This window comes from Boleophthalmus pectinirostris, unplaced genomic scaffold (genome assembly GCF_026225935.1).
Source record: "Boleophthalmus pectinirostris isolate CB_2022bp ecotype Guang Dong unplaced genomic scaffold, ASM2622593v1 HiC_scaffold_6, whole genome shotgun sequence".
NCBI classification, from domain to species: Eukaryota; Metazoa; Chordata; class Actinopteri; order Gobiiformes; family Gobiidae; genus Boleophthalmus; species Boleophthalmus pectinirostris.
Genome location: NW_026571447.1, coordinates 21,098,709 through 21,115,825, shown reverse-complemented (window position 1 = coordinate 21,115,825; position 17,117 = coordinate 21,098,709). Strand labels below are relative to the sequence as shown.

The window sequence follows — 17,117 nt, the reverse complement described above, 5'->3', positions numbered from 1 at the left end:
CCGGAACATGTTTTTTGCAGTTTTATTCGTCCGCGTGGATCGTACAAACTAAAAACTCTAAATATGATCACAGGTAAAGTAGTATTAATTACGATACCTCTCAATGTGAAATAAATCACTCCATGTTCGTCGCCTCATATGGGATCATATGCAGTTTATATGTTGTCAGAGGTCTACTTTTTAAGGCGGAAGCTGCTAGGTCATTTCTTCACTACCCCGATGACGTTTATGGCGCCAGAACTGAAGGGTTTGGTTTGCAGAGGCTCGGCCTGTGTTGGGCTGTGTTGGGCTGTGTTGGGCTGTCAGCTGGAGGACTCAAGCGAGGGCTGCTGGCGGTGCTTCACGTTTTTATCACTGTAAACATTATTTTAATCCGTTTGGCAATGGCCGTTTAACTCGGCTGGGATTCAAGATGGTGATACTACGTAGCAATGGCAATGCTGGGGCTGAGCCTGGTACTACCCCGAAGAGAAGGTCCTCAGAGTTGGACACAAGCTCTGAGTTTCTGTCGCTCCTTCCCGCGTCCCAGAGAAAGACCGCCAGGGTGACGCGCTCCTCCCGGGTCCTGGATGACAGTTTCAGCAGCCCCGAGAACAGCAGTGCTGCTAATGTAAGATGCATAGACAGGCTAGCTAGCTATACAATTTGCCCAAAATATAGGAATAATGTGTTTGGATAACTATAAAATGTGCTGTGTTAAAACTTTACAGCTAAGCTAACTAGCAGCCTGTGTTACCGATGATCCAAATAATCCAGGCCTATAAGTATACACGGTGGGCCATTATTACAATCTTTCACAGTGCAACTGAACAAAATGTACTCACATTTATATGAAGGATGTTTTTTCTGAGTGAAAAAAAAAAAAAAAAGATTGTAATTAAATTCACCTTTCAGGATTACAAAAACATTTTAAATATTATTAAGCCTAATCATCTATGGTGAGAGAAATCTTCAGGGTAGAAAAAGCTGAGCAATAACATTCAACTCTGTGTTGTTATATTTTTATGTTATAGATTGTGACTGCTTGAATGTTTATGGGTATACCTTGCTTTTCCAGGGACACGACAAAAATGAAGACCAGAGCAGCCAGTCTCACTCTTTTAGAACCAGAAGACAGAGAGTTAAATTGGAAGTGTCATTTTCAAACATGGATGCTAAGACAAGCTCACCTGTGAATAATGACAAGGCTGGCATATATTGCACCAGGTACTGTAAAAGCTGTTTACAGAAATTTATTGTATCAATCAGAAAGGAGACGTGCACTTTGTGAATAACTGGTTACCTTAAAACTTTTTTTATTAGAAAATCTCAAAGACTGCAGAAAGAGGGAAAGTCTTCAGTAGGTGAGTTTGTTTTCATTATGTTCTGTAATATGAAGAGTATTTGCTCTGAATTTTCTCTGTTATTGTTTGGAAGACAAAAATTTAGGCTCAGATGTAGATGATGAGGTGGAAGAGTCGTCAACCCCAAAAAGGAACCGTTTTAACTTGAGACACGGAGAAACTGAGGATGAGGAGGAAGATCACACAGTGAGGCGCAGCTCACGGATCACCAGGTACAGGCTGAATTCACGCAAACAGTCTGTGCTCTATGATCGTCTCATAACCAAGTAAGTAAAGCAAGGATATTGTGGAAACAAGTTGATGAAAAAGAACTTAAATTCAAGTAATAAATGCATTTTGCTTCTATGATGATTGTTCAGCACTGCAGAAGCTGTTCTCCAAAAGATGGATGACATGCAGAAGATGAGACGCAGGAGGAGTAGAGAGACAAGAACACAAGAACAAGTAAAACTTTGCAAATTAACAATATAAAATTTTAAATTAATTAGAGAATTTGAGAAAATATTTATAATAAAATGTTTTCTGAAATTAGGGGCTGGGAATGTACACAAGAGGTAAACTTCGCTCACTAACATCCAATGTGGAGCGTAAAGATGTAGAGGAAGAAGAAAACCAGGGTAAAAACTAAATATATTGCATTGTTTATCCAATTGGCATATGCTATTTAAAGCTTATTGTTCAAATACATCATAGAAGAGGAAGAAGATGATGAACAGGATGAAGATGGGGACGACGATGATGATGAGGAGGAGGAAGAGGAGGAGGAGGAGGATGATGATGATGATGGTGAAGATGAAGAAGAGGAAAACCAAAAACGCTATGACTTCAGACAACGAAAGACAGTGGTTCGCTACCAGGCTCCACAAGAAGGTATGTGGCATAAGATTTGAGTGATGACATAAATGTATATTTTTGGTTAAGAAGTACTCGTGTATTTTTTTTTCCTTTTGGCTATAGAGCCCAGAGAGCCAAGGAAACGCAGTATATACGATCATAGATCACCAACAAGACGCAGGTTTAGATTCAGCTCCACTGCCCCAAGAAGTCCTTACAGCAGGAGGAGAAACAGTAGGTTGGTACACAAAATATATATAAAAGATTGACTCTTTTTATTGCATCAGTAAGTAAGGAAGTTTACATTATTTAAACACCCTTTATTTTGTTTCTGGTTCTTTCTGCTCAGGAGTAGTTCTGAGAGGTAAGACGTTCTGTTTGTATAAATGGTATGCACATGCACCACATGTTTATTCAAATTTAAATACTAAATTTAGTGGCACAATGGTTCTATATATTTTGCTGTGACTGGGATTTCCTTTTGAAGATCTTTGTCTTTCTTTGGTGTATTTCTGACGAGTTTGTTTTTATACATTACAAGTGAATAGTAGTGCAGTTTAAAATGATATTTAACATTTTTGCCCTGGTAGACGACGACACGCCATCCACAGCAGTGACTCCACTTCCTCCTCATCTTCTTCAGATGATGAAAAATTCCAGAGAAGAAGAAGTAAAAGCAGGTCAAAGTCTGTTAACAGGTGAGTCTGCTGGTGACCTCAAAGCCTGTGAGCGAGTGATTCACTGCCATCTTTTTTTAGGCCAGGGGGAGGAAAGAAATGGTGTGTCATAAGAGATAACTGTTGTAATCAGAGACACATAGACGTGAGAAGCTGGTTTTACTTGTGCCTGTGTGATTTAATACTATTGTGAGATAGTTTTTCCACCTTTTATTAATTTATACAAGACAAACATCTTCTTAACGGTCAATATGAAAAATTATTGAGCTACTGAATATAAATAATATAATTCTCTTATTGTCATAGATGTCTGCCTATGAATTTGGTTAAAGAAGACCTGCTTGGAATCCACAAAGACAGAATGAAGATCGGAGCAAGTCTTGCTGATGTGGACCCAATGCAAATCGACAGAACAGTGAGCTACACATAAAGTACATGTGTCCAGCTCATTAAGCTGTTTGCTTTATTGTGGTTGAAACTGGCTTGTTTGCTACAGGTGTGCTTTGATAGTATTGGAGGATTAGGGAAACACATCTCTGCCCTGAAGGAGATGGTGGTCTTCCCACTTCTTTACCCAGAAGTCTTTGAGAAATTTAAGATACAACCACCAAGGTGAAATGTTTAAATGTTATTTGTCAAAGGCAAATAAAAAAAAATCTGATTCTAATTAGTTATAAAGTAACAAATGTACTGTATTTTTGCATTCTTTAGGGGCTGTCTATTTTATGGACCACCAGGTACAGGCAAAACCCTAGTTGCAAGAGCTCTGGCCAATGAGTGTAGTCAAGGAGAAAGAAAAGTGTCTTTTTTCATGAGGAAAGGGGCCGACTGCCTCAGTAAGTGGGTAGGAGAATCTGAGAGACAGCTACGGCTCCTGTTCGATCAGGTAACTGAATCACTATTAATAAAGCGTCTGCTGTAAAAACACTTGCTCAATTCTCTGTTAAATCATCACAGGCTTATCAAATGCGGCCATCTATTATATTCTTCGATGAAATTGATGGTTTGGCTCCTGTTAGATCAAGTCGACAAGATCAAATTCACAGGTCAGTATTTTGCCTATGAAATGGAGAACAGTTTAAATGTGAAATGCATGAATGTGGACCAACATTTCTTTTCATTAGTTCAATAGTGTCCACTCTCCTTGCCCTGATGGATGGGTTAGATAGCAGAGGAGAGGTAGTTGTGATTGGGGCCACAAACCGACTGGACTCCATTGATCCAGCTCTCAGACGACCTGGGCGCTTTGACAGAGAGTTTCTCTTTGGACTACCAGACAGAGAGGTGAGAGACCATCATTGTCTTACACGTAGGAGTTTGTATTCGTGTGTTAATGATGGTAGCTATGAAATGTATTGTATTTATGAGGCAAAATTATTTTTATATTAAATTATGGTAGGCAAGAAAAGACATCCTGAAAATACACACTCGGCAATGGACTCCTCCTCCTTCAGACCTTTTCCTTGAAGAACTGGCAGACAAATGTGTTGGTGAGCTGTCTTTAGACTTTAATCTCATTGATAAAAACATTACAACCATGATATACTTGATTTTCTGTTAAACTAGGTTATTGTGGAGCAGATATCAAAGCTGTGTGTTCTGAAGCAGCTTTATGTGCATTACGCCGTCGTTACCCACAGATTTACTCCTCATCTCAAAAACTGGTGCTTGATGTCAACTCGATTGCCATTACAAGCAAAGACTTCATGACAGCCATGGCTAAGATGGTGCCAGCTGCTCAAAGGTAAGTTGCATGTTACCTTGTGCATTGTTGTTTTACTACAGTTATTTTTGATTAGCTGATTTATATTTTGGGTATTCTTATATTACAGAGCTGTAGCCTCACCAGCAAAAGCGCTAATCCCTGCTATCCGTCCCTTGTTGAATGCTGCGCTACAAACCATTCTTCAGACAGTCAAGAAATTGTTCCCACATGCTGAGTTGGGCCTTAAGAGAAAGGGAGATCAAGGTACTTAATTGATACAAAATTATTTGGTAATTTTCAACACTGAAGCCTGAAATATTTGTTGGTTTGTGGTCCAATATAGATCTTATTTTGGGATTATCAGAAGATGACTTGATGTTCAGTGATGAGGAATCAGAGGTCTGCTCCTCTGGGCAGTCCCATGTCCAAACTGTATCTGCTAAGGAAATTTTTAACCTCAACAGGTGGGCTTTAAGTAGGGGCGGTAAAATGAAATGGTAACAAACAGAAAATGTGATTAGAACACAACAGAAATGTACTAAAAATTGGTCTTTTATTCTATCTCTTGTTCAGGAGCGTTTTGTGCCAGCCCACATCATATCGCCCAAGGCTGTTGCTTCAAGGCAGGTCAGGCTCCGGGCAGAGCTCCCACTTGGCGCCGGCTGTACTTCACACTCTGGAGAAGTTTACAGTTTATACTCTGGACATGGCTGTTTTGTTTGGAGCGAGTGCAACTGCCCCAGAGGAGACCTGTGCTCAGGTCAGAAACTATAGATTTTTAGGTGATTGTGATTTAATGTTAAAGTATTTTTATAATTTATGCTACAGATATTTGTAGAGGCTAAGCGGACATCTCCCAGTATCTTGTACATTCCACACATTGGACAGTGGTGGGAAACTGTAGGCCCAGCCTTACGAGCCACCTTTCTCAGCCTTCTTAAATCTATACCTGCGTTCGCACCAATACTGTTGCTTGCAACTTGCAGTCTTCAATATGACCAGCTCAGCACAGAGGTATCAAATCTTAATATAAATCTTGTTTCCATTTGTGTAGAACAAACAGGTAAATGTCCTGTTTTACCTTCTAGGTTCAGGAGTTATTTCGAGTGGAATATGGGGAAGTTTTCCACGTTCAGGTCCCTACAAGCAAAGAAAGGAGACACTTCTTTGAGGACCTAATCCTCAACCAGGCAGCAAAGGCCCCTGCCTCAAAGAAGAAAGCAGGTGACAACTGAAAGTGTAGAACAAACACAATTTAAACGACCTGTGTTATTTAACATATTGGATCTGCTTTTCAGTTCTCCATGCACTGGAGGTGCTTCCTGTGGCCCCGCCTTCTACTCCTCGTCAGCTGACTCCAGAAGAAATTAAAAAACTGCAGGAGCAGGAAGAGGGCACTCTCAGGGAGCTCCGCCTCTTCCTGCGCGATGTGACCAACCGTCTGTCTCAGGATAAACGGTTTAAAGCTTTCACAAAGCCTGTGGATACAGAAGAGGTGAGTCTACTCTTCTCAGAAGATGCCTTACTGTATAATTAGATTCTTTTCATTATTTTACCTTTGATTGACTAATTATATCCTGCAATTGTTTAGGTTCCAGATTATGCTGAAGTGATTAAGAAACCCATGGACCTCTCAACTGTCCTCACAAAGATAGACCTGCATCAGTACGGGACAGTTAAAGAGTTTCTTCATGATGTGGATCTCATTTGGCAAAATGCACTGGAGTACAACCCAGACAGAGACCCCTCAGGTGAATAGTTTATTCAGATACAGATACCATCAATTATATGGTAAAACATTAAGACGTTGAACACAAGGTGTAATGTAATTTCATTTTTGATAGATCGTCAGATAAGGCACAGAGCTTGTGCATTAAAAGACACAGTTCATGCAATTATTAAAGATGAACTGGATGAAGATTTTGAGAAGATATGTGAAGAGATAAAAGAATCACAGAGAACAAGAGGTGAAATATTTATCTATTTTAAGAAAAGTTACCATTGTTCAAGGGTCATTAAATTCATGGTCTGCATTTTGAATGTCCTCAGGTTGTGCTAGCGCCATGTTCGCTCCCTCCTTCTACCATGTCCTTCCAAAACAGCCCAGAATAGTGGCTGGTGACGCCAAGATTAGTGATGCCACACCACAAAGAGAAGAAGCCAACAGCACTTCTGCCGTCACTCCTGCAACATCTGTTACAACTGCTACAACTCCCAAAAGCTCAGGTAAAAATGTCAAAATGAAACTAAATACAATTCTAGTCACAAATCTGAATCAAAATTACATTTATTGATTATTCATCTTAACATTAACATTGTTCTTGAAGGTCAAAAGAGGCGACGAAGGAGACGTCGCTGGGCTTCTGGATTCATTGCAAAAAAAAGGGCTTCCTTCTCTCCGCATGTGGCTAAAGATGACACGCAGTCTGATGATGAGGAAGAGGATGGGGATGATGAAGATGAGGGTGACAAGGGAGGAGACAAGTCACAGGAGGAAGGAGCTAACGGAAAACGGAGCATGATAGTCAGTGTAGAGCCTGCAAAGGAACCACAACATCATGAAGAAGAGGGGCAGAGCGGTCAAGCTGTTACAGAAGAAGATAAGGAAGGTGACACATTGGAGAAGTACAGTCAGGCTCAAAATGAAGATGGAACTGGGGACAAAAGTGAAACCAAAGTAGTAACACTAATACAAAATAACAGTGAAGCAACAAAAGAGGCACATGTCCAAGAACAGTCTGAGGCATTACAAAGCAGTAATGCTGTTGGTCAGTCAGACAAGGAAGTGGAGAAAACCCTGCAAAGTGTAAAGGACGTTGAGGTAAAAAGCCACAGTGAAGCAATGGAGGTGGATGAAACTTCAAAAGAGGATGATGGTGGTGAGAATTTTTCCCCATTACTGTTCTAAAATCTAAAGCCTGTGATTTTATTAAGCAAAAAATAAAAAACATAATTTTAACCTTCTGTGTCTAAGAGCGGACTGTGAGACGTATGACACGGGCTCTAAAAACCACTGTTCAAAAGCAACAGATGATCAATGTGGATCAAGCTCTGCAAATTCTGGATGAGGAGACTCCCCCTCTGGAGGTAGACCGAGACAAACTAAAGGTAAAACATTACCTGCTGTATGCCTTATTTTTGTACTAATAAAAAATATTAAACAATGTAACATATGTTGCTTAGGAGCTGCTGAAGAGGTTGGTGGTGAAGACTGAGGGCTATGAGGTCCACCGGCTTGAGAAACTGTATGCCCTTCTCTGTCAGACCATCTACAGACATCGGCGGGAATACAATAAAACGGCACTGATACAGGTTTGTCACAATGTGATAATGTAATTACAATAAGTACATAAATGCTTTAGTACCATTCTGCTAAATTTAATTGGAAATTGTTTTTCTTTTCAGGAGTTGGAATATGAAATCAAAGACTTCTGTTGACATTTCTACAAATACAATGTGTAATTGCAGAATATTTTCATAACACTGTGCATAATGGTTAATTTTGTAATACTGTTTTTTAAATAATTAAATGTAGTATTAATTTTACAGCAAATGCTTCTGTGTATTTTCTGAGAACCATAATCAAAACAAAGTGGAGATACTGGTTGACAACCCTAACCTGATTTTTAAATGAGCAGGACAGGTTTAACACTCTTAATACACTGCAAGTAAAATATTCATATGGCGTTTCCATTGATCCAGATTGGTCCGAATATCCATCAAATAGTTAATAAAGTTAATTCTATAATTATCTGAGAGATGCAGCTAGATAAACGCATAACATAATATATTATGTTGTTCACTGAAAGGCTTGTTTATGCGTAGGGCATTTATAAAAGTAAAAGTGAAAATGCAATTTCAGTGAAAGCGATCAAACTAGCGCGTGCTGTCCTCACGTAGCTTCTGTTGCTGCCCTCGCGGGTCACGTAAGGACAGACGGGCAGCCAAACACGTTAAGTAACAGGTTCACGAGCTGTTTGACTCAATATATGATGGCTCATTAGGCCAAAGCAAAGGCTATTACTTCAATCACACTCTGGACACATGGCAACAATGAAATAGGTCTATGAAACGAGTATAAATGTGACAAAAATTACAGGAAGCTTTGGGAGTCGCCATGGAATGACGTCAACGCGTATCACTGAATGATGACGCTGCTTGATCATTAAAAATCTGCCCTTAAAAATATCAGAGAATTGGGTCAGCAAAGTAACACTATACCAGAGGAAACCCCGCATTTATCGGCCCGTTTTGGGGCGTATAGCGTTATAAGAACGAAAGTGTATCTGTAATTTTAACCTGTTCCGACGGAGAGAAAGATGCCCGGTGCTTTGAGCATCTGCACACGGGAGCCGTAGCAGTTAGACCGGTCCGCCTGTCTGCCTCCGCCGGGTTTGGAAACCTGTGAGCCACGGCAGCCTGAATGCTTAGCCGGGGATCGGAGGGTCATCTGGAGCGTTGTATGTTGATCCAGGAAGTCTCGCTCTGTCTTCTCTCAACTGCCTGGTTGCACACATTTCTCTAGTTCTGTAAGTTTACTGCCAGACATGATCAATAACAGTGACTGGCCCAGCTAACAAGGGCTAGTTGGCCCGCTTCACGTACACGCCATGTAATCTTACGAACAAATGCAGGCACTTTGTGTGCAATGTAAAGCTTTTTTGCATCTTCATTAATCATGTATATAAGTTGTTTTGCGCTTTCTTGTGTTGTAAACGATCTCTAATGTTAAAACACATGATGTATATAGTTTTCTCTTATTGGAAATCCTTTTAGGATTTTAATCGTATAAAAACAAGCAGGCTATACGGCAAACTAAACCATAAAATACTTTTCAAGACAACACATTATTTTGAAAATAAAGTATGTGTTATACAAGTGTATGTTATACAACTGGCATAGGTTAGGTAAGTAACTAAGCATAAGAAATTCAACTGCTCATTTTGCGGAACTTGAGGACATTATTAATTAGAAGTTAATTACAAATGACCTTGTTAATGTGTAACAAAGCAAAATAAACAGTATTGTATGTGGTAATTGTTAGATAAAAGCTTAAACCTCATAATTGATCTGTTGTTTTATTTTATTATAATTTTGTTTGTTTGTTTGTTATTAGACATAAAAATGTCAAGCCGTCGAAAATCCACTACACCTTGCATGGTGGTGCCCTCTAATGTGGTGGAGCAGGAAGAGGTGAAGCCAAGGGCCGAAGGGCCCCAGGATCAACAGACAGAGGTGGGCGTGAAAGAGCCTGAAAAAGATGCCCTACCGGCCCAGGACTTGAACCAGACTGTAGTAGTTGTGCCTACTCCTTCAGATACAGGCAAGAAGCTTTTATTCAGCAAGCCATGAACAAAGACATGAACACTTAATTTCAGTCATATAAATGATTAATGAATGTTCTACCGCTAGACTCAGGCAGAGTCAGAACAAACTGTTTACTATGCCCTTGTAAAACGTAATTACAATTAGGAAAAGAAATCCAATCCAATTGTAACCAAATGTAATGCAATTGGAATTTTCATTGCATTAGATATCTACACTTAACACCAGAAATAAGTGGAATAAATGAACAAATTTCTTTTAAGTTAAAACTGTTATAAAAAGCAAATGTAAAAATATTTGTTGAATGTTATGCAATAAACTGTATGTAAATGGAAAACAATTTGTGTCCTAGATGATCCAACTGTTTCAGCTATGGAGGACAGTGATTTAATATGTCCCTCTACAAAGCAAAGCATCATGGACCCTTCAGAAGAAGCCAGCAGCGACCAGCCAAGCACTGAACCACAAAATGACACCCCTGATGAGGGCGCTGCAGACCCCACAAGTGTCAATGCCATCTCTCTCAGCAAGACCCCAATCATGAGGCTGAAGACCAAATCTGAGCCAAAGAGGATCGCTGTGTCCCTCAAATCGACAGAGGAAGCAGCAGAGGGTTTTGGAGGAGGCAGTGAAGGGGATGTGGGAGGAGAGCAAGAGCCCATCGAAGCCCCTTTGGGACCTATGACACCTGTGGACATGTTGCTACACGACTCCATGAAACTGGGAGGAGGAGGTTTGCTGGTCAGCCCTCCACTGGAGCAGCATAGGAAATCATCTCTTTTAAATCCTACTGTTATGTCTCCTGGCTTTGCACAAGTAGGTCCTGTTTCAATGTCTCAATAACTTGAATAATTAATTTTGTATATGATTCAGTGGCAGTAACTTAGAATTATTTGCTATTTACTCTTTTTGTTGCCTTTGTCTTAGGTTCTTTCTGCTTTTCAGGCCCAGCAGAGTACAGCATCTACAGCAGTCCAGCCTCAACTCCTGATTCCTCTCAGTAGCATCCCCTCCTACAGTGCAGCCATGGACACCAATCCTCTTCTGGGCAGCACATATAAGAAGTTTCCTTATCCCTCTATGGTTGAGATCAGCAGCCTGGCAGCACAGACACAGTTCACTGAGGAACAAATCAAGGTGAATAAAATATTTACTGTGGACATTTCTACTTAACATGCATAGTTTCTACACATGTGTGGAGAACCACAAAAATATGTGTGTATGTGTATATGTATGTATATATATATACTGCCGGGTGTAAGATGTTGGCAGGGAAAACATACATGGAGTGGAATAATCAAGTGGTGTGCAAAGTGTACAGGAACATCTGTGCACAGTATGGACTGGAGACCCCAGGGTCAAGGTCTGAAACACCACCAAAGTGGTGAAGAACGACTGAGCCAAAACTCTGTGGGACATCCAGATACAGACTGACAGAATGGTGATGGCAAACCAACTGGATATTGTGGTGAATAAACAACAGGGCAAAGTTTTTGTGGAAGACAATGCAATGTATAAATAAAAATGATGGGAACGTCAGGAAAAAGGAACACAGGAAACTAGAGAAATACCAGGGGCTCAAAGAAGAGATGGAAAATGCTTTGAAGTTCCCAGGCCTCTGGTAGAGGACCTGAGCTTGGAAGGAGATAATATATGTATATGTATTACATGTCTTGTGCAGGTGTGGTTCTCAGCTCAGCGGCTAAAGCATGGCGTCAGCTGGACCCCAGAAGAGGTGGAGGAGGCTCGGAGGAAACAGTTTAATGGCACAGTGCACACAGTTCCACAGACTATCACTGTCATCCCTGCTCATCAGCTTTCAGCAGCCGCCAATGGCCTGCAATCTATTCTCCAGACCTGTCAGATTGTGGGTCAGTCTGGCCTGGTTTTCACACAGGTTTGTGTAGTCTTAGTGTATTGTGTGTGTATAGTGTGTAACAAAGTCATCATGACTATGACATGTATGCAGTTATTCACTCTTTTTCTTGTTCTGTCACCAAAGGTTGGCCCAAGTGGAAATCTCCCTGTGACGAGCCCTATCACTCTGACTGTGGCAGGACTGCCCAGTCAGTCCCAGAGCTCCAGCAGAGTATCCTCCCAATCCAGCTCTTCCAACAGTGAACTGAAACGAGCCACAACTGTCCAGCCTCCCTCACTCTCTCCACAGGTGACACAATTACTCACATTTGCAGTTAAATTATATTTTTAATTAATGTATAACTTTCTGTTATGTTTTTAAAGGAGAACTCAGCACTTTGTGCTGACACATTTGGTATGCGGCCTAAGAAGTCCAAAGAGCAGCTTGCAGAATTAAAAGCAAGCTACCTGAAAAACCACTTTGTTACTGATGCGGAAATTGCACGCCTGATGAAGCTAACAAACTTAACAAAAGGTGAAATCAAGAAATGGTTCAGCGACACCAGGTACAACCAGCGTAACTCTAAGAACAGCCATATAATCATGGTTCAGGATGGTGCTCGAGGTGGTAGTAGTGCTAATGCCACCATTGTTATTGACTCAAGTGATGAGACCCCCTGTTCGCCCAATCCTCCCCATACTCCCCCTGTTAAAGATAGGGAAACTCGATCAAAATCTTGGAATCCATTTCCTGATTTTACTCTGCAGAAGTTTAAGGAGAAGACACCAGAGCAGCTGGTAGTGTTGGAGGAGAGTTTTGAGAAGAGCAGTACTCCCTCTGACGAGGAGCTGAGTCGCCTGAGGGCAGAGACCAAACTGACACGTCGAGAGATTGATGCCTGGTTCACAGAAAGGCGGAAAGTACCAGCAGCCAGTGTCTCCTCTCCAGACTCTGAGGAGGGCAAGGGGGAGATGGACTCCGTGAAAGCAGATGAAAGTGGAGAAACCGGTGATACTGCATCTGTAAAGGGGAACCAAACTCCCCCTGGAGGCCAAAATAAAGAGTTGCCATCCACAAGCTGCACCAGCAAAGATGTGAAAGATAAAGGTAAAAAGTCTCCAGAACAACTGCATATACTGAAGTGTGCCTTTGTTAAAAACCAATGGCCAACAGCAGAGGAGTATGACCAGTTGGCAGAGGAGAGTAGCCTCTCTCGCGCCTACATTGTCAGCTGGTTTGGAGACTCACGATACTCCTGGAAGAATGGGAACCTTAAGTGGTTCTTTCAGTACCAAAGTGGCAACGTTGAAGCATCAAGCAGTGGAGCAGTTAAAACAGGAGGTGGTCGGAAAAGACGTGGCAGGAATCGTGGCTGGGGTCGCTCACGGACAAGAAGGCAGACAAGAAGATCGACCTCCTACAGTGCAGATGTAGATGTGCCTCCACCAAAGAAATTCAAGAGTGGCAGAGATGTTCTTAAAGATTACTACCTAAAGCACCGCTTCCTCAATGAGCAAGATCTGGATGAGCTTGTCACCAAGAGCAACATGAGCTATGAACAGGTAAAGTCTGTGGTCAGGGAAATGCTGTTATATCGCATTCATGTACAGCATAGAAAGTATTTCAAATTAATTAGGTTGTAATGATGGTTCCAAACTTGTGTCTGGTTGTGTTATAGGTGAGAGAATGGTTTGCTGAAGTCCAGAGACGTTTGGACATGGGTTTAGATCCCTTCCAGGAGACGGCTGTCCGGAGGCCACTCGGAGAGGGAGATGACACGCAGGCTCCATCAGAACAGCAGTCTGGTGAGAGGATGGGAGAGGATGATGAGGATGAAGATGAGGAGGATGGAGAGGATTCGGACGACAGCGAGGTTTGGGAGCCTTCACGAAGCGTGAGAAAATCACTGTCTGTTTCTGAAGACTGATGATTTTGGATTAGTTCAAATGGTGCAAGAGAAACAATGCTGAAATGACAAATGCTGGATAATCAAGGCTTTTTGCACCTGTGTGCACAAGTGCACACTTCTATTCACTGTATTTTTTAACAAATGTGGAGACTATGGATATTAGCTTTAGTGTTTTAGAATGGATAATAATCCTGAGAGTAATAATAATCCTGATTGGGAATGACTGTCTTAGAAGCACTGAAAACCAAATGTTATTGTTGTTTAGAACAGTAATGTCAATAAGTAATACCATGAAGTGCAATCCTCAACTGAGGTTCAAGAAAAACTCCAAAAAGACGTTCCTACACAATCTTTAGGCCTGAATGCTGTCGCAAACAGACAAGTCCTATTGACAGAAGGATGCTGCGTTTATTATCTTCATCTTGGATGTTTCACCTTTGGCCCTAAACAAACTGCAGAGGCCAAACCCTGATGTGTTGTGTTTACGAGGGTGCTTAAATGATTGTTTTCACATGTGACCATTAGATGTCACTGCTGAGCAACATCCTGATGGAGGACTGGACTTGAATATTTGCTTGTTTTACCTGTTTACTTGTCATTTTTAGCACCTGCAACAATCCCAGAACCAGTAGTGATGATTTCCACAAGCCTTTTGAACTGACAAATATTATTGCTGACACTGAAAGATGGTTATCTACTGGTAATTCAGACGGTACCATTGGATTTTGGGATGTGAGATGTCTAAGTAAGTCTTCCCTTTATACACCCCTATGTTGGTAGTAATTTAATTATTACATGTTTTTTAACTGGATAACTGCATATTTAGGGGTGAAATTGAAAAGAATGCTCTGCAATTCATACTTTCATTCAAATAGCGAAAGTATGGCATTCTGCTTTGTGGTTTATCATGTTAATTATTGTGCCAAAGTTGAATGTGTTGCCCTCTGAGCAGTGAGGTGAAGTCACAATCTGTGAACAGTTGCCACAGTGTGTTAGTCTTCAAGTTCAGTCAAACGAAAATAGAAATGGTACTTCTGACTTTTCAATGTAACCTTATCAAGTTGTATTAAGTCTTTTATTTGCTTTCTGGGGCAATCTGCTACATCACTTAGCTTAGAGCAGAGACTGCAAACAACTGTTTCTGTCAAACTTTCAAACAAACTGTAGTAATATTTTATATGTAACAATTGTACAACCATTGTTCGCAGGGCAATTATTATTTTGTAGCTTTCACAAAACTGTGAAGTCATACACAGCTGTGCTAACTGTTTCCCATAAAGTATTGCTTTAATTGCCACATACAGTTCAAACAGACAGCAAAAACAGTCAGTCAGCAATGAATTTTCAATCATCCACGCAACATAAAATGAGGCCTGTGAATATTAAGGTCAAACCTTAACGGACACTGTCTAACAGTATTTTGAGTAATGTTTGACTCAATTCTGCACTGAATTAAAATAATCTTAAGCACCTACTAAACCTTTAAATGCACTTTGTCCACATGTGCACTTGTCGGACTAAACCCTGATTTGGCACCTTAATCTCTTATGATACCATAAAATGGCTCTGAGAGACCAAATCTTTTGTATAGCTAAAAGCTAAACCAGTATTTTGCCTTTTTATGCTTCATTATTTTTGGAGGAGGGACCTTGGCAGCGTATTTGTTTTTATACAAATATAAGGTGTATGTTTGTATGGCTCAAAAAATAGCTGAACAATCAGTCACTAAATTGCACAATATGAGCCAATTTTCATGTGTTCACTTTAATGCATTTCCGTCTGCCCCTTTCCTCCCGTCAACTTAATATTCTGAATAATGGTATGCACTCCCGAGACATATCTCTGTAGATGTTTGTACTGCTTCGTCTTGGTGAATCACACAGACAGATGCACAGCTGATGGGGCATGTGGTGGGAGAGCAGCAACAATGAAGCTTTGTAAAGAAACCTTTGTGCCTCCATGGCTTGTACTCTTGGTTGAACAGAATCACACTAATTTGGGAAAGAAAAGGCGATAAGAAGTGCTGCTTGTTCAAACTAAGAAGTGAGGCATGGTCAAGCTCTGCTTTCTTTCTTGGTGATGTTCAAAGATGCCTATAAACTCTTGAGGTTATGCTATGATATCCTCTAGTTTAAGTTCTTGAATCTAGGTGATGTTTTTGTATTTCCACACCAGGCATTTGTCACAATCCAACCCTGTGTTGTGTGCTCACTGCTAATCAACTGTACTAACTAGTAGCGTTTAGATTAAGCTTTCAGTGTGTTACACTCTTCATGTGACAAGTGCCTGGCAATACAAAAAATTTAGCTATATCTTTGTCTAATCGTGCATGCAATAACTATCAATTGCATATTTTGTACACACAATGATAATTAGGCTGTGTGGGACAGTTAAAGCCTAACCGTTTTTTTGGTAGCTTTAAGCACCCACTTTTTCAACACATTTTGTAAACACTGTAAAAGTTGCATTTTGCTTAATCTAGTTCTCTTTATCTATTATCCCTTTTGTCTTAGTGATGTTTTTTGTTTTTTTTTGTACAGGTTTTGCTTTGCTCTTGTTCCTTGTTATAACGTCTCATTTCCAGTGTATTCTTTCAGTCCATGGTTTTGAATGGGTCTGTATTCATTATCTATTAACTGTGTCCTTGCAACTCTGTCCACATATTAGTGGTTTATTTGTAAACAATATAAACTCCTAAAATGTGTGCTATAATGTGGTGGTTTTCAAATGCTGTTTTTTTTCTTTTAGATTGTCGCTTTTTGGTATATAGATAGCAATGAAATGTAAAGTCATGGCTCAAGAACTGCAAATATATATACAAAAAAAAATTTGACCAGCTTCGCTTTTTTCCAAAATTGTAAGACACTATAAATTAATTTAAGTAGAACAAAAAAAAAATCATAACCAAATTAAGGAAATTCTCTTTTAGTTTGTGAAAATCCTAGGATAATTATATTCTATTTATGTTTAAAACTTTACATTTATTGCAAAATATTTTTCTGTCTTAGTTGATACGGAGTTTTCTAATATTTTTCTTAAGCATTTTTATGTGAGGTAAAGGGCTTGCGACTTTACATTTCTGATTTGTGCAGTAGAGCTAAATACTAAGAATGTCCACTGTGTTTTTTCTCTCTTTCTGCTGTAGTCCTCATGTGTACTCTGTATTTAGATCAACAGCTGGTTGAATGTTTTATGGCAAACTGAGATCTAAGTGTTTTAACTGTAAGGCAGATTTTTTTTTTTTTTTTTTTTTTTTTTTTTTTTGGCAAAGTAGACGCTGTTCAATTTATTGTAATAATAAATGTCATTTTGTAAACTCTCTCATGTCACTTGGGATCTTATGTGACACTGACAGTATCTTCTGGACAGTCTCTTCTGGCTGAGATGAAGAGCAGTGGATCTAGCTCAGTTCACACACACGCCACCAAAACGAGAACATGTAGTTGTACACTCAGAAGATTTGTCT

General features: G+C 40.2%; 2 protein-coding genes across 4 annotated transcripts; both read left to right on the top strand.

Moving 5' to 3' along the window:
• Positions 1–219: 219 nt before the first annotated feature.
• Positions 220–8,112, top strand: LOC110171448 (ATPase family AAA domain containing 2). 2 transcript variants are annotated; one of them, XM_055163302.1, is made up of 30 exons: positions 220–610; positions 1,058–1,206; positions 1,303–1,343; positions 1,417–1,609; positions 1,703–1,787; positions 1,876–1,960; positions 2,037–2,213; positions 2,301–2,415; positions 2,527–2,541; positions 2,768–2,875; positions 3,161–3,269; positions 3,351–3,466; positions 3,566–3,740; positions 3,812–3,900; positions 3,979–4,138; positions 4,254–4,344; positions 4,421–4,598; positions 4,687–4,823; positions 4,903–5,023; positions 5,133–5,319; positions 5,388–5,573; positions 5,648–5,783; positions 5,858–6,054; positions 6,151–6,310; positions 6,404–6,526; positions 6,609–6,785; positions 6,887–7,438; positions 7,534–7,667; positions 7,743–7,871; positions 7,965–8,112. In XM_055163302.1, exons 1-30 carry the CDS (start codon positions 413–415, stop codon positions 7,995–7,997), a joined length of 4,356 nt encoding a protein of 1,451 aa, XP_055019277.1. In that variant the 5' UTR covers positions 220–412; the 3' UTR covers positions 7,998–8,112. The 2 variants fall into 2 exon arrangements, with proteins under 2 accessions (XP_055019277.1, XP_055019278.1); XM_055163303.1 differs by lacking the exon at positions 2,527–2,541.
• Positions 8,113–8,705: 593 nt separating this feature from the next.
• LOC110171712 (zinc fingers and homeoboxes protein 1) lies at positions 8,706–17,071 on the top strand. 2 transcript variants are annotated; one of them, XM_055163307.1, is made up of 8 exons: positions 8,706–9,088; positions 9,676–9,882; positions 10,237–10,700; positions 10,830–11,021; positions 11,566–11,781; positions 11,887–12,051; positions 12,126–13,304; positions 13,421–17,071. In XM_055163307.1, exons 2-8 carry the CDS (start codon positions 9,684–9,686, stop codon positions 13,667–13,669), a joined length of 2,664 nt encoding a protein of 887 aa, XP_055019282.1. In that variant the 5' UTR covers positions 8,706–9,088; positions 9,676–9,683; the 3' UTR covers positions 13,670–17,071. The 2 variants fall into 2 exon arrangements, with proteins under 2 accessions (XP_055019282.1, XP_055019281.1); XM_055163306.1 differs by having other exon boundaries at positions 10,812–11,021.
• The last annotated feature ends 46 nt before the right edge of the window (positions 17,072–17,117 follow it).

Coding starts and splice junctions, on each gene's coding strand:
- LOC110171448 (XM_055163302.1), top strand. CDS start 413: ATGGTGATACTACGTAGCAATGGCAATGCTGGGGCTGAGCCTGGTACT. Junction 3,467..3,565: donor TTTAAGATACAACCACCAAG/GTGAAATGTTTA, acceptor TGCATTCTTTAG/GGGCTGTCTATTTTATGGAC. Junction 5,784..5,857: donor TGCCTCAAAGAAGAAAGCAG/GTGACAACTGAA, acceptor TCTGCTTTTCAG/TTCTCCATGCACTGGAGGTG.
- LOC110171712 (XM_055163306.1), top strand. CDS start 9,684: ATGTCAAGCCGTCGAAAATCCACTACACCTTGCATGGTGGTGCCCTCT. Junction 10,701..10,811: donor TGTCTCCTGGCTTTGCACAA/GTAGGTCCTGTT, acceptor CCTTTGTCTTAG/GTTCTTTCTGCTTTTCAGGC. Junction 13,305..13,420: donor GCAACATGAGCTATGAACAG/GTAAAGTCTGTG, acceptor GTTGTGTTATAG/GTGAGAGAATGGTTTGCTGA.